Here is a 12,859-nt window from a genome sequence, read left to right as displayed (position 1 = left end):
TTCTGGGTTTATGACCCAGAAGTCCCTCTGTGCATGCGCAGTATGACGCGTTTACTGCTGAGGGTGCTGGTTTGGATCCCTCTTAGAGGAAAATGCGGACAGAAGCCCATACGCTTCTATTGGGTAATGCCATCTAAAGATGGTGTTACCCACCGAGACCAAACTCTGGAATGTGTCACATTTTGGAACTTGGTACATATGGAAATGCGGTCAAACCCCCGAAAACTGCTTTTTCTGAGTTTTGGGGGCAGTTTTACCCTTAGTACATCCCGCCCTATGTCATTTGAGCCATTTGGTTGCTCAGTTTGTACATTTAATGCTGTCACACACACACATATATCAAGCTGAAACCTCAGTGTGGTGCTGAAAATCTTAGGGACCTATATTTTTTTACAAAATGATGTAGAAACTGCAGTTTCTGCATTATTTTATGAATTGTTGCTATGTGCTAATAGCCTAATACAGGAGATTTCACCTCATCAATGGGGACTATGGTCTGATCCTTATGTACTATACTCCAAAAAGCTAATTTGGCCCCGTTAGTTTACACTATCTTCAGATCATGTTAACCGCATTAAGCCTATGGAGACATTCACAGGAGAAGGATCTTCTGATCCCTCTCCTGTAGCCTCCGTCTGGCAGCAGAAATTGGCAAATAGTGAGCAATGTCAGATTCCCCATTCACAAATGTGAAAGACTCCTCCAAAATGCCAGGGAACTAACTTGCAGGAACAGTAGTTATTGCTACCGCTGTCCCTGCGGATTAAGTTTAGTACATAGTGGGGATATTTTAATTAAAAATTAAAATATCATTGTGAAACAGATTGTTAATAACAGCGCCAGTGCCATGATTATTAATACACAGGCCTCTTAGTGACAGCTACTGTATAATGAATATCCTGGATTGCTGGTGAAATTTTCCTATGTGATGCGCACACATTTGGCACATACTGATAATATACAAGCATTCCCTGCAGAGGAGATAGTTGTGATAAGGACAATTGCATCTGCATACAGATAAGGAACCCTCACAAAAATGATCAGAAGTGGAAAGACACAAAACCACATGTGTTATTTGCACAAGGATTATATAAGGACAATGAACTGCCATAGAGGTGCAGAAAAAAGTTTCAATTTACATTTCCTGGATATGAAATGAGGAGGAGCTCCTAGCTGTAATTCTATCAGTACAGCTATAGCAGATGGTTAGCAGTTGCAGTTATCATCAGCACTGAGGTCCTTCCATCTGAGAACCTGTTGAAACTTTTTTTTTTATCATTTCTTTTGGAAAGTTATGTTGCAAGTGTAACCCTGAAATCATGGCAGCAAATCTCACCAGCAGACTTCTCCTACAGCAGCTATTCTGCAAGCAACACAATCCTGCAAGGATCTGTCCCTGGAGAAGAATCGGGGTCAGATACTGTGCATCATACCAGAAACAGAATGTTCAACCATCACACCAAGTTACTGGCCCCCAATGGGATGTCCATGCCTACATGCCAGAAGCCACGGCTTTACCCAGTGTACGGACCTACCAGGATCTCCTACGGTTGTCACAAGAAGACCCTGAGACATTTTGGGGTGTCCTTGCTAGGGAGAGGCTGATCTGGGTAAAACCACACCAGACAGTCAAGGACTGTGACTTCACTCAAGGCCGGGTGAGATGGTTCCTGGGTGGACAGCTGAACGTATCCGGTGAGTGATAATCCCCTTTCTGTGTATGAGGTGGAAGATTAGTAACATGAGGGATTATTCTTGCGCAAAGATCTGATTTAACGCGAGTGACGCAAGCAGTCATGGAATTGCGTCACCGGTTTAATGCTTAAATACTATAGCTGATATTTTTGGTGCTCTGCAAAGCAGCTATTGTTACTTTTTTATGCATTACTCTGCATGATGCATTTGTATAACTAGAAGCATATGCTATATCACATGTCAGCGCATCACTTGCATGCACGATCTAGGAGGGATCTCTCTCCCATATGGAACGTCTATCTCAGCAATGGAGGCTGCTCCAGTAGTGAAACGACTCTAGTAATTACAGCGATTTCCTTTTGGTTAGGTGCAAATCCACATTTTCTCTGCAGCGTGTTAAAACTTGAGAATTCACTGCAACTCTTTCCATCGCTGGAGCCGTTTTAGTGGTGACAATGTAGAGTTCTCTAGTCTGCATACTAAACTATCAATCAACCATATGATCCAGCAATTAGTGATCACATCTTCTGTGTGTAATTAAATAATTGGTTTTATTTTATTGATCTGATTTATGACATTGTCTGTTTCTTCGTTTAGGTAGCTTTGTTGCACTTTAATGCATCATTTATACTTGTTTTTGGGCTGCGATCATTGTTTTGTAGAAGCAGGAACTGAAGGGGTTAATACTGTCTTCTCGACTCCTTGGCATGCGCACTGTGACGCTGCTTATGCTGCGCTCAGAGGAGTGGGATGGGCTCGTAGATTGCTTCGGATTGGCTGAGATCACTCCCGAGTGTAACACTTCTGCATCTGTCACGTGTTGTGCTCTGGGTCTGGCTGCAGCAATGTATCAGGCTGGTTTCTATATAGCCACACAGCCATAAACTAGTATTTCAGAGAGTCTCAGCCTAGAACACAACACAATAATAACACTTGTGTCTGTTGTATGCTTCATGGACTAAAGTTCTGGCACATACAGCCTATAGATGTATTATACTTCACTGAGCAAATAGAAAATTCTCTTACTACCCTATAGTGTACACGGTATTGCAATACTCGTTAATTGTGTTTTGTTTATTTAATGCTTATGGTTATACTTATTTGCCTTGAGAGAAGATACTGTATATTGTGTAAACTTCATATGATTGCATGAGTCAGCTTTATGGGTGCAATATTTGTACTACCTTGGGGAAGCACAGTTGGTGTAATAGTTATCATTAGTGCCTCACTCACTGCACTGAGGTCTTGGGTTTGATTCCCACCAAGGTCTTCTGTGTGGAGTTTGTATGTTCTCCCCATGGTTGCATGGGTATCCTCTGTGTGCTCCAGTTTCTCCTCCACAAAAAAACATACTGGTAGGTTAAAAACAATGATCATGTATATGTCCACGTGATAGGGTATATATATTGTAAGCTCCGCTGGGGCAGGGATGTGAATGACCAGATATTCTCAGTTAAGCACTGAAAAATATGTGTGCGCTATATAAGTAACTATTAATAAATACCTATGCCACTAACCATTATTATGCATGGCACTACTGTCATATGGGAGATGTAACAAGAGCACCCCCATTTATTTTTTAAAGTTGTCACTTTTGCTTACAATCCACCTTCCTTTACGGAATGACTGTGTGTACTGGAGATATGCGATTATTAATGGTACATGGTGTTGTCAGAGATAAGATGCTATAAAATGACATTCTAGAGTTGCAGAATTATAGATTTCTAGGCTCCTATGGAAGATCTGTAAGGACACTTCCTGCATTCTCATGTTCCAAAACATATCTCTGCTATCGGCTTCCTGACTACATACCCTCTGCTATATCCGCAGCTCAATAGGATATCACAACCATTTAAAGGTATGAGAGAGTGTGATGGATTTCATCATGATGACAAGGAGGAAGTATTAGCAGGCGTACCTTCTGTATTCATAAGAACTGCAATAAAACCATTTGATATGCTGCAAGTACTCCCACCAAGGCTGATATCATACCAATCATTTACCAAGCTGACTATTTCTTTCTGCTGCCTAATCTCAGGAGCATTTTCATGAACTTTTGCAGCTATCCTACAGCACGTCATTGGCTTTTTACAATGTGTGTCACAACCTAGAGTAGTTTACATCCAAAGAAATGGACCTGGATATCAGCAGCTGTTAAATTAGCGCTAGGTGATAATGCTAAGTGCAGTGTTCCTGAGTTTAGACACTTTAGAAGCAGCTCATGTGCCAGTAAAGAGACTTTAGTGATATCAACAACAGATGTTTGCTGACTTTTATTGATACTTAAAATACTGCATCTAGAATGCTGGTCCGACACAGGTCTAAAGTGTCTATTTTTGAATCTGAGAAAAGCCTTTCCTCATGTAGCAGCCGCTCATTGGCTGGGACCCACGTGGGTTACAGCCAATGAGTTGCCGCTATATGTGAAGCGGCCACTGATTGGCTGGCGGAACGTGGGAAATCCTGTGACGTCCCGTCAGCTGGCATTCGCGAAGTATCGGTATGTGTGGCAACACACATACCCATACTTGTCCGTTTGGCTTCAGGAATTCGTGTTGTTATTTTGCAAAGACCCCCCTGGATCCTGTGGAGACCAGCGCAGGGATGGAGGTGAGTATAGGATCTTTGTTGCAGGTACTTCCATTGGATTGTACGGGGACTTGGGGACAGAAACACCTGGCAGCAGGTAAGTATGTATGAGGGAGATATGAGTGTACTAAACTTGTACTAAATACGGTGTGTGTGTATTGTCTTTATTTAACTATTTATTTTACAATGGGGGTACGGGTGCTGGCCGCCTGCTGGCACTTGTAGTTCTACAAGTGCCAAAGGGCAAGCATGCTGGCACCTGTAGTTCCACTGTAAAATACAATAGTTTACTTCAATTTAACACTTTATTACCCCCGTACCCACAGCCCAGGGGTGCGGGGAAGAGCCTCAGGCTCCAGACCAAGCCTGGGGTTTTGGGAGAGGGGGGGACCCCTTTTTTAGGGGGTCCCCACCTCCCCTGAGATCACCGGCTTGGCCTGAGCGGCTTGGGGTGAGAATGCTTTGGCCCTGGAGACCTGGTAATAGGGTCTCCTGGCTGTGGCATTACACCCCCGGTTGTTTTGGGTCCGGTGCTGGTTTTAAATATAGGGGGACTCCTACGCAATTTTTCACCCCCTATATTTAAAACCAGGACTGGCCCTGCAGCCTGGTGCTGGTACCTAAATTACGGTGGAACCCTACTAGTTTTGTTACCTGTAATTTTAGGTACCAGGACAGGCTGACAAGTCCGGGGCTGGTTATGCTTTTGGAGGGGGACCTCACGTCATTTTAAAAAAAAATAATTTATCCCATTTTTAACTAATTAAAGGTACAAACATACACAAATCACAATGATTTGTGTATGCTTCAGGCTCCTCGCAGCACAGGAGGAGAGTTTGAAAAGTGATTTGGCCAGAGAGTTTGCTGTCATCTTACCCGAGCTTGTCATCCCGATTTTTTGAAAATTTGAGAGATGTATATTTTAGGTGAAAAATGCTTCCGATTTGCCCGATGGTGAGTTGATTCGAGTTAGCTATCTCCCCCGAGTTTTACGAGTGAGAAGAGAGAAATCTCTCTCTCACCTGACTTTACCTTTAGTAAATTTGCGAGATGAAAATCAACCCTTAACTCACCCGAGATTGACATCTCGACCAATCTCGATTGTTAGTAAATTTACGGCCATCATCTGCTTGTGCCCTCGGGTCCCGGCGGCCAGTGGGGGGGCCGGAGCATGTCCCGTCCCCCTCCTCGCGGCTGCCACTGTGTGTGTACCCCCTCTGCAGACATATCTGTCCGTTGGCTGGGCAGCACAGCCAATGCGATATGTTTGTGAACGACGACATTCACCGACATATCGTGGCTGATATGCAGCAGATATATTGGCTGATCAATTGATCGGCCAATGTGTCTGTCAGTGTGTTCCCAGTATTAGACTGCCAGCAATACAGAGAAAACTCTTGCAGAGGTGCTGGGAATTCTCATTGGTAAATTGCATTGCTACTAAAATCTGCACCGAAACAATAAGCAGCAATGCAGATTGTTAGTTCTGACTCTTGATAAATATTGCCCTAAACTCTAATGCTGGCTACACACTGGCTGACCCTTACAGGCGTGCAGCGCCGCATCGCAGATGTTTTTTTTTTCTCCTGAAGGGGGCGTGGCCATGCCTTCCGCAATTACGCCACGCCCGAGCTGCTGCAGCATGCAGTTGATGGTCGTACAGTGTGTATGAACGACCATCATCTGCAGACATATCTGCAGATCACTCGATCTGCAGATATATCTGTCAGGTGTGTACCCGCCTTAAAGAGCTCTGAGCAAGTAAGAGTTCATTCACCCTTATTGTTTCCTGTGCAGCCTAAGGCACAGGCACGGTACATTTGTATACAACTTAATGGCTGTTTGCTTATGAGTAATCAATAATTTCAGGGAACACATAGTTTTAGATTATACTACTTCATAGCCATTGTTACTTTCACCAGGCATGGTACCTGCTGACATCAAGCAGGGGAACAAACAAAGCAACACGGACATAAAAACTGTGCCAATGAATGGCATACCTCCTGCATAAAAATCTCGGAACATGTGCTCCTTATAAAGATTAGTAGAGAATGGTTCACTAAAGATCATATTGCAGTATAATAGTACATATCTAATCTGGAATTCTTCCTTTTTATTATATGTCATACAGTATTTGGAAATCTTCCATTGATTCCTCCTAATTCTGACCTGGCAGCAGCATACATTTGGAATGTTTTTAAAAGTACTTTATGCTAACATTAGAAATCTTTCATGAAGTGCAAAATTGCACAGAGATCCCATTTGGAGCTGTGCATTTAAATTTGAGTAAGTGAGCTAGATTCCTGCTAAAGTGCATGTATATGTATCTGTATCTGAGAGTACAGGGGTTCACAGCGGCTGATAAACAGTTTGGTGGAGGGAGAATCTTCCATTCTCTGTACACGGTATTCAAAGCCAGGGGTGAAAACAACAGTGGTAGCAGGGGATGCAGCTGCTTCTGAGTTTGTCACTATTGTCAAAGCAACCACTTGCAGGCCCTCTATGAGGGAGGTATATCAAACCTTTGTGAGAGAAAGAGTGGAGAGGTTTCCTATAGTGACCAATCAGCTTCTAACAAGCATGTTATAGACTGTGCTAGATAAATGCAACTTCTCCACTTTATCTCTCTCAAAGGTTTAATACATCTCCCCCTGTATTGAACACGGGATGTAGTCAGGAAGCCGACGGTGTAAATGCCGACCGCCGGCTTCCCGACTGTCATATCCCGCCATGGTAATAATGACAGGCGTCGAAAACCCGACGCCTGTCATTAGACCTACGTCGGGAGCCCCGACACCCGGCATACCAAACGAAGGTAAGCCGGGCGGGGGGATTAAGTATCAGGGCTCACGGGGGGACTTAGGGTTAGGCAGCCCCCACAGGAGGGTTAGGTTTAGGCTAGGGGCAGGGGGGGCTAGGGTTTAGGGTTAGGCACCCCCGGGGAGAGGTTAGGGTTAGGCACCCCCCTGGGAGACTCAGGTTTAGGCTGCGGGAATGATGGGGTTAGGTTTAGGCACTTAGAGGGGGGTTAGGGTTAGCCACTAGGGGGGAGGTTAGTGTTAGGCACCCCTAAGAGTGGGTTAGGGTTAGTCATACTTACCTTATTAGCGATCGGGATCTTCACCCCTGCCGGGCTTCTGCTGTAATACTTACTACACCCATTGAACACATGTATTTAAGGGTTTTGCATAGTTATTTTGCATAATGATAAGCACTAAAGACATTTGAGAATACCATTTATTTTACATATTGTTACAGTCGTGAGAATACACATTTTCCCTTGTAATGTGTGATAAAAGTACATTGAAGATGAAGTCTTGCGACATAGGACTAAGGTGTCAGGTCTGGATTATTTTTTTAACCCGGGGTGGATGCAGGAGAAGAAACAGGAACGGGTTTGTAGTATTGGAATGCAGCAGGTTTAATAGGAGTATTATTATTCATGAAGTGGTTACAAATATATAAACTGACAGAAAATAAACAAGTCCAAGTGAAGTGAGGCTGAAAATAAATGTCTGGCAAGGAAACAAAGTCCAATTAATGAGGCTGGAAACAGGTGTCAGGGAGAAAAAAGAAAGCCCTATTAGTGAGGATGGGAGCAGGTTTCAGACAGAAAAAGCAAAGTCCAATGGAGGTGTGTCTGAGGAACAGTGGTCTGAAGTACTGGAGGGTACACAAACAGGGGGGTGAGTAACGGGGTATAGCAGGGTAGATGCGGGTATCCAGGAACAGCCTGTGATGGAGACAGAGCAGGAAATGGAGCACTGCTGGGACTGCAATAATCACACCAAGCTAAGGAGCAAGAGAACTCTCACAGGGCTTGCGCTGTGTATACATTGCACTGGCAACTAGAGGGCATGCTGAACACCCTTAAGTACCATGGGAAAATGCATGATAGGCTGCTGAGAGTAAACACAAGATGCTCCAACCTGATTGGCCCATTCAGGTCACATGCCCAAAACCAAGATGGCGTCGTCCAGCAATCCTCAGCGTGGCAGCACTGCCAGTCTTACCTGTCACCACATGGCTTGTACCCCTCAGACATCCACGAGCACCTCACGCCAACCTCTAGGCACCAGCACCCCACAGATAGGACCGCGCCAAAGCACCCGCACAGGCAGAGACCGCAACTTACCAGGTACAACAACTCTGGTCGTGACATAAGGAAATCACACAGAGCACACATGAATTTGTAAAAACATTGCTTGATCTTACATGCCTACTTTTGAAAAAGCATTTCAGGGAGATGCATCCAAATGTAAAGAAGCCCCAAAGCAGTTATGTCCCGTACACACGGGACGATCAGAAATCGTTGTCTGATCGTCCTGCATGTGCTGGATGTTCGATATCGAACATCCAGCACATGCACCAACCACCAAACTACTATAATAACTAGAGATGAGCGGTTCGGATTCTGTGGAATCCGAACCGCTCCGAACATTGGGGATCCGAGTCCACCCGAACCCTGTTCGGGTGTTCACCGCCTGACTCGGATCCCCGTTTGGGGCCGAACGGCGGCTGCCTGATGTCGGATTCTCACTAGAGAATCCGACATCAGGGCTCCTATTGTGTAGGGCAGAGCGCTGTGATAGCGCTCTGCCCTACACAGACACAAACACACAGCCGCCAGCGGCAGCTGTGTGTTTGTTACAGCAGCCAATGAGAGTCACACAGACTCTCATTGGCTGCTGCACGGAGGGAGCCGGCTGGAGCTCACACATGAGCTCCGTCTTCCGGCTCCCTCAGCGTGTGACAGCAGAGCGGACGGCGCGGGAGCGGGGATACAGGTAAGTTTTTATTTTTTTATTTTTTATCTGTGCAAGGGCCGGGGGCGCTACTGGGGGGGTCTGCTACTGGGGGTGCGGGGGGCCATACTACTGGGGGGGGTCTGCACTACTGGGGGGGCTATACTACTGGGGGGCCATACTACTGAGGGGCCTGCTACTGGGGGGCGCTATACTACTGGGGGGGCCATACTACTGAGGGGCCTGCTACTGGGGGGGCCATACTACTGGGGGGGCTTACTACTATTGGGGGGGGCCTGCTACTGGGGCAGCCTACTACAGGGGGGCCCATACTACAGGGGGGGCTACTACTGGGGCAGCCTACTACTGGGGGGGCCTGCTACTGGGGCAGCCTACTACTGGGGGGGCCATACTACTGGGGGGGCATACTACTGGGTGGCATGCTGATGGGGGGCATACTACTGGGGGGGCCTGCTAATGGGGGGCATACTACTGGGTGGCATGCTAATGGGGGGCATACTACTGGGGGGGCCTGCTAATGGGGGGCATACCACTGGGGGGCATTCTACTGGAGGCACTGCATAGTGGACCCTACTACTAAGGGGACTGCATAGGGGGCACCACTGCTGGGGGCATTGTGTAAGGGACACCGCTACTGTGGGCATTGTGTAAAAGGGGCACTACTGTGGGCATTGTGTAAAAGGGTCACTACTGTGGGCATTGTGTAAAAGGGGCACTACTGTGTGTCGTAACATAAATAAGAGACACTACTTTATGGTGTAATGTGAATCAGGCCCTAAGTGCGGTGTAATGTGAATAAGATTGTGCACTGTGACTCCTTGGGCCGTAGCCCACTATGTAAACAAGTACTGTGATTCTGCTGGCCGTACCCCACTGGGTGGTTGCACTTCTTTTCATTTCTGCCATTGCTGTGTGGCAATGTGTCATAGATGTGCTTTATACTGTGGTGTCTGTGTCGTTGTGCCGCTGCTTTGTCGCTTAGTAACCAGTCAGCTCACTGCAACCTTTGGCCAATAATGTTGAAAACAATATTATAAGCTGTGATATGGTCTAAATTGACTGGAAATTAATGTTATTGAGGCTAATAATACTCTAGGAAGAAAAAAAAGACCAATTTATGTGATTTTAGCTTTTTTTGTCAATTTTTGTAAAAAAATCCAAATCCAAATCCAAATCCAAAGCCAGTCACCGCAGTTTGGCAAATCCAAATCCAAAGCCGGACGACGAATTAGAACCAAATCCAAATCCGGCAAAAATGGTCCGGCGCACATCCCTAATAATGACCCATGATCAACGATCGTGGGTACCTATAGTAAACAGTATAAGAACAAACAGATATAATTTGCGCTCCAAATTAGGAGTGCAGCCACTCGACTCAAAATATGGAGGTCACTATCTCCAAAATGAACTGAAATAAATACAAACAAAAAGTTGGGCGCTCTCCACTGGGTTACAATCAAAATCTTTTGTAAGTCTCACATATAAAACAGTCTTATTTGTTCTAGTAAAAATTCCAATTTCCATCCATCGACGTAGGTGATAATAAAAAACCTTTTATTCAATCATAAGGCTCACAGGAACCGCACATAAAAGAGAAAAAAAAAAATATATATCATTTTTGCTCTGTTGATGGGATTAAAACAGTGGTTGGCATTAAACAAATTAAACAACATTGGAGAGAAAGAGGGATTGATAATGAGTTAGCCAAAACTGAAATGAAAATGATTTATGAATTACGAACATTGGCTCCATCAGGTCTCAACAGTGAATTTGAGATCAAATGGTTTTTATGATTTTGATATGACCTTTTAGAATTTTGCATTTTTATATTTATTTTTATGTGTATTTTTATATCCACACTTTTATTGTAAATTATGAGCATACTACTGTCTGCACTTTATTTGTTATTTTGCACATCATTAATAGCACTTTGCCCAGAATCAGTAACATTTCCTTAGACTACTAATAAGTACTGTATTATTTATATTCCACCTATGGATGGATACTTGTTTTTTATGGTTCACTCCAAATATGCACATCCAATTTATTATGTATGATATTCCTCAGTGAGTTAAGCATTATACCAGTTCTAATAATATCTTATTAGATATATTGTTTTCGACTACCAATTCCGGTAATTTTATTTGCGTTCCTTACTATGGAACGCATTGTTGATTGACAGCTGACCCGCCCCTGGCACCGCTTATATATGTTGCTCACGTGACCGGAGAGTCTTGACCACGTGGTGCGGTCTAATGCAGTCCTCCTTGGGGGTGTGGCAGCCTACTACGCATCCCCAGATACCCGAGTCACGTGACCGGAAAGTTCCGATCCTGTGACAGTAAAAGATCCACCTGAACGCCCGTAGATGCGATCACGTGATGCGACCATGGGAGGTGTCTATGTTAATAATACGTTTTGCTGACTCGTGATCGGACTATAATGATCACGTGGTGGGGTTACTAGGCAGCGAGTTGAATACCCACCATCCTTCAGGTGCGTGTCACCAGCCATCCGAACCCGGAAGTAACGATTTTACTTGAATAGGTTAGTAGATGTATTCTATAAGAAAGTATTTATGTAAGAAAGTATTATGCTCATTATGGTCTTGTTTATATATATATATTGCACTGTCCAATTAATATTTTGGAAAATGAGTATATCTTACCTCCCAGCCAATAACCAATGACAGGAAGGGAGGGGGTATATAAGACTGTATTTTATTCAAACGCATACACCTTGACAAAGACCCTGGCGGTCGAAACGCGTTGGTGAAAGGAGGGAGCGACTATCAGAGGGGAACATCCTGGAGGATTATCTGCACTAGCTTGTGCTGGAACAGGTTTATATTCCGGATTTAAATCTGTTGAATTATACGTATGCTGGTGTACTGATTACACCCCTACCTCTGGTACGCATTTTCAATCCCACTAATCGTGGAGATTCTTGTTTTAGAAAGTTTTAATATTTACTGTACTTCACTATATATATTTTTATTTTTTTTCTCTTTTATGTGCGGTTCCTGTGAGCCTTATGATTGAATAAAAGGTTTTTTATTATCACCTTCGTCGATGGATGTAAATTGGAATTTTTACTAGAACAAATTAGACTGATTTATATGTGAGACTAATGGAGCGTACACACGGTCAGATTTGTCAGACTTGTCAGATTTGTCAGATGAACGACTGAACGATTAAACGATTTGAACGATTTTACCTAAGTTTTGAACGATTTGAACGATTGAACGATTTTTGACTGCACTAAAATGAATGGAATCGTCCAAGTCTGACTGCAAACCCATCAGATGTCAGATATCGTTATCTGACAAACGGGAATGCGCATCGTTGATCGTCCATCGTTCAGGCATATCAGATATGAACGATTTTCCTTCAGATATGAACGACTGAACGATTTTTAAATCGTTATCGTTCATATCTGAAGGAAAAATCTGATCGTGTGTATGCACCATTACAAAAGATTTTGATTGTAACCCAGTGGAAAGCGCCCAACTTTTTGTTTGTATTTATCCCTATAGTAAACAGGCTAACCTGGTCGATATAACCTGGTGAATATTTCGACAGAGTTAGTAAATCCTTAACTTAAGGGTTCTCGTCGTGCGTCCCACATATTGAAGCCCACATGAGCACTCAAGTAAATATATTAGATTGTCACTGTCGCATGTCGCATGAAAATGTACCTTTGATCCTATATTACTTATTGGTTTGATTTGATTTAATAACAGTTGTGGGTCTTGTGCTTGTGTACCCCAACAATTTGCAATTGGAGCATCTCCCACAATGGTAGAAGCC

The 12,859-nt window shown here is 44.1% G+C and overlaps 1 protein-coding gene across 2 annotated transcripts in view; it reads left to right on the top strand.

The window, feature by feature from the left end:
* Positions 1 to 1,218: 1,218 nt before the first annotated feature.
* ACSS1 (acyl-CoA synthetase short chain family member 1) overlaps positions 1,219 to 12,859 on the top strand; it is a 158,699-nt gene continuing 147,058 nt past the window's right edge. For both annotated transcript variants that reach the window (XM_088477360.1, XM_088477359.1), the window contains exon 1: positions 1,219 to 1,695. In XM_088477360.1, coding sequence (XP_088333486.1) covers positions 1,320 to 1,695 — 376 coding nt within the window. In that variant the 5' untranslated portion in view covers positions 1,219 to 1,319. The remainder of the gene's footprint in view (positions 1,696 to 12,859) is intronic.

Source organism: Taudactylus pleione, unplaced genomic scaffold, assembly GCF_031769625.1.
Source record: "Taudactylus pleione unplaced genomic scaffold, aTauple2 ptg000201l, whole genome shotgun sequence".
In the NCBI taxonomy this organism is placed as follows: domain Eukaryota; kingdom Metazoa; phylum Chordata; class Amphibia; order Anura; family Myobatrachidae; genus Taudactylus; species Taudactylus pleione.
The sequence above is the reverse complement of the archived record's forward strand: the minus strand, read 5'-3'. Positions and strand labels throughout refer to the sequence as shown.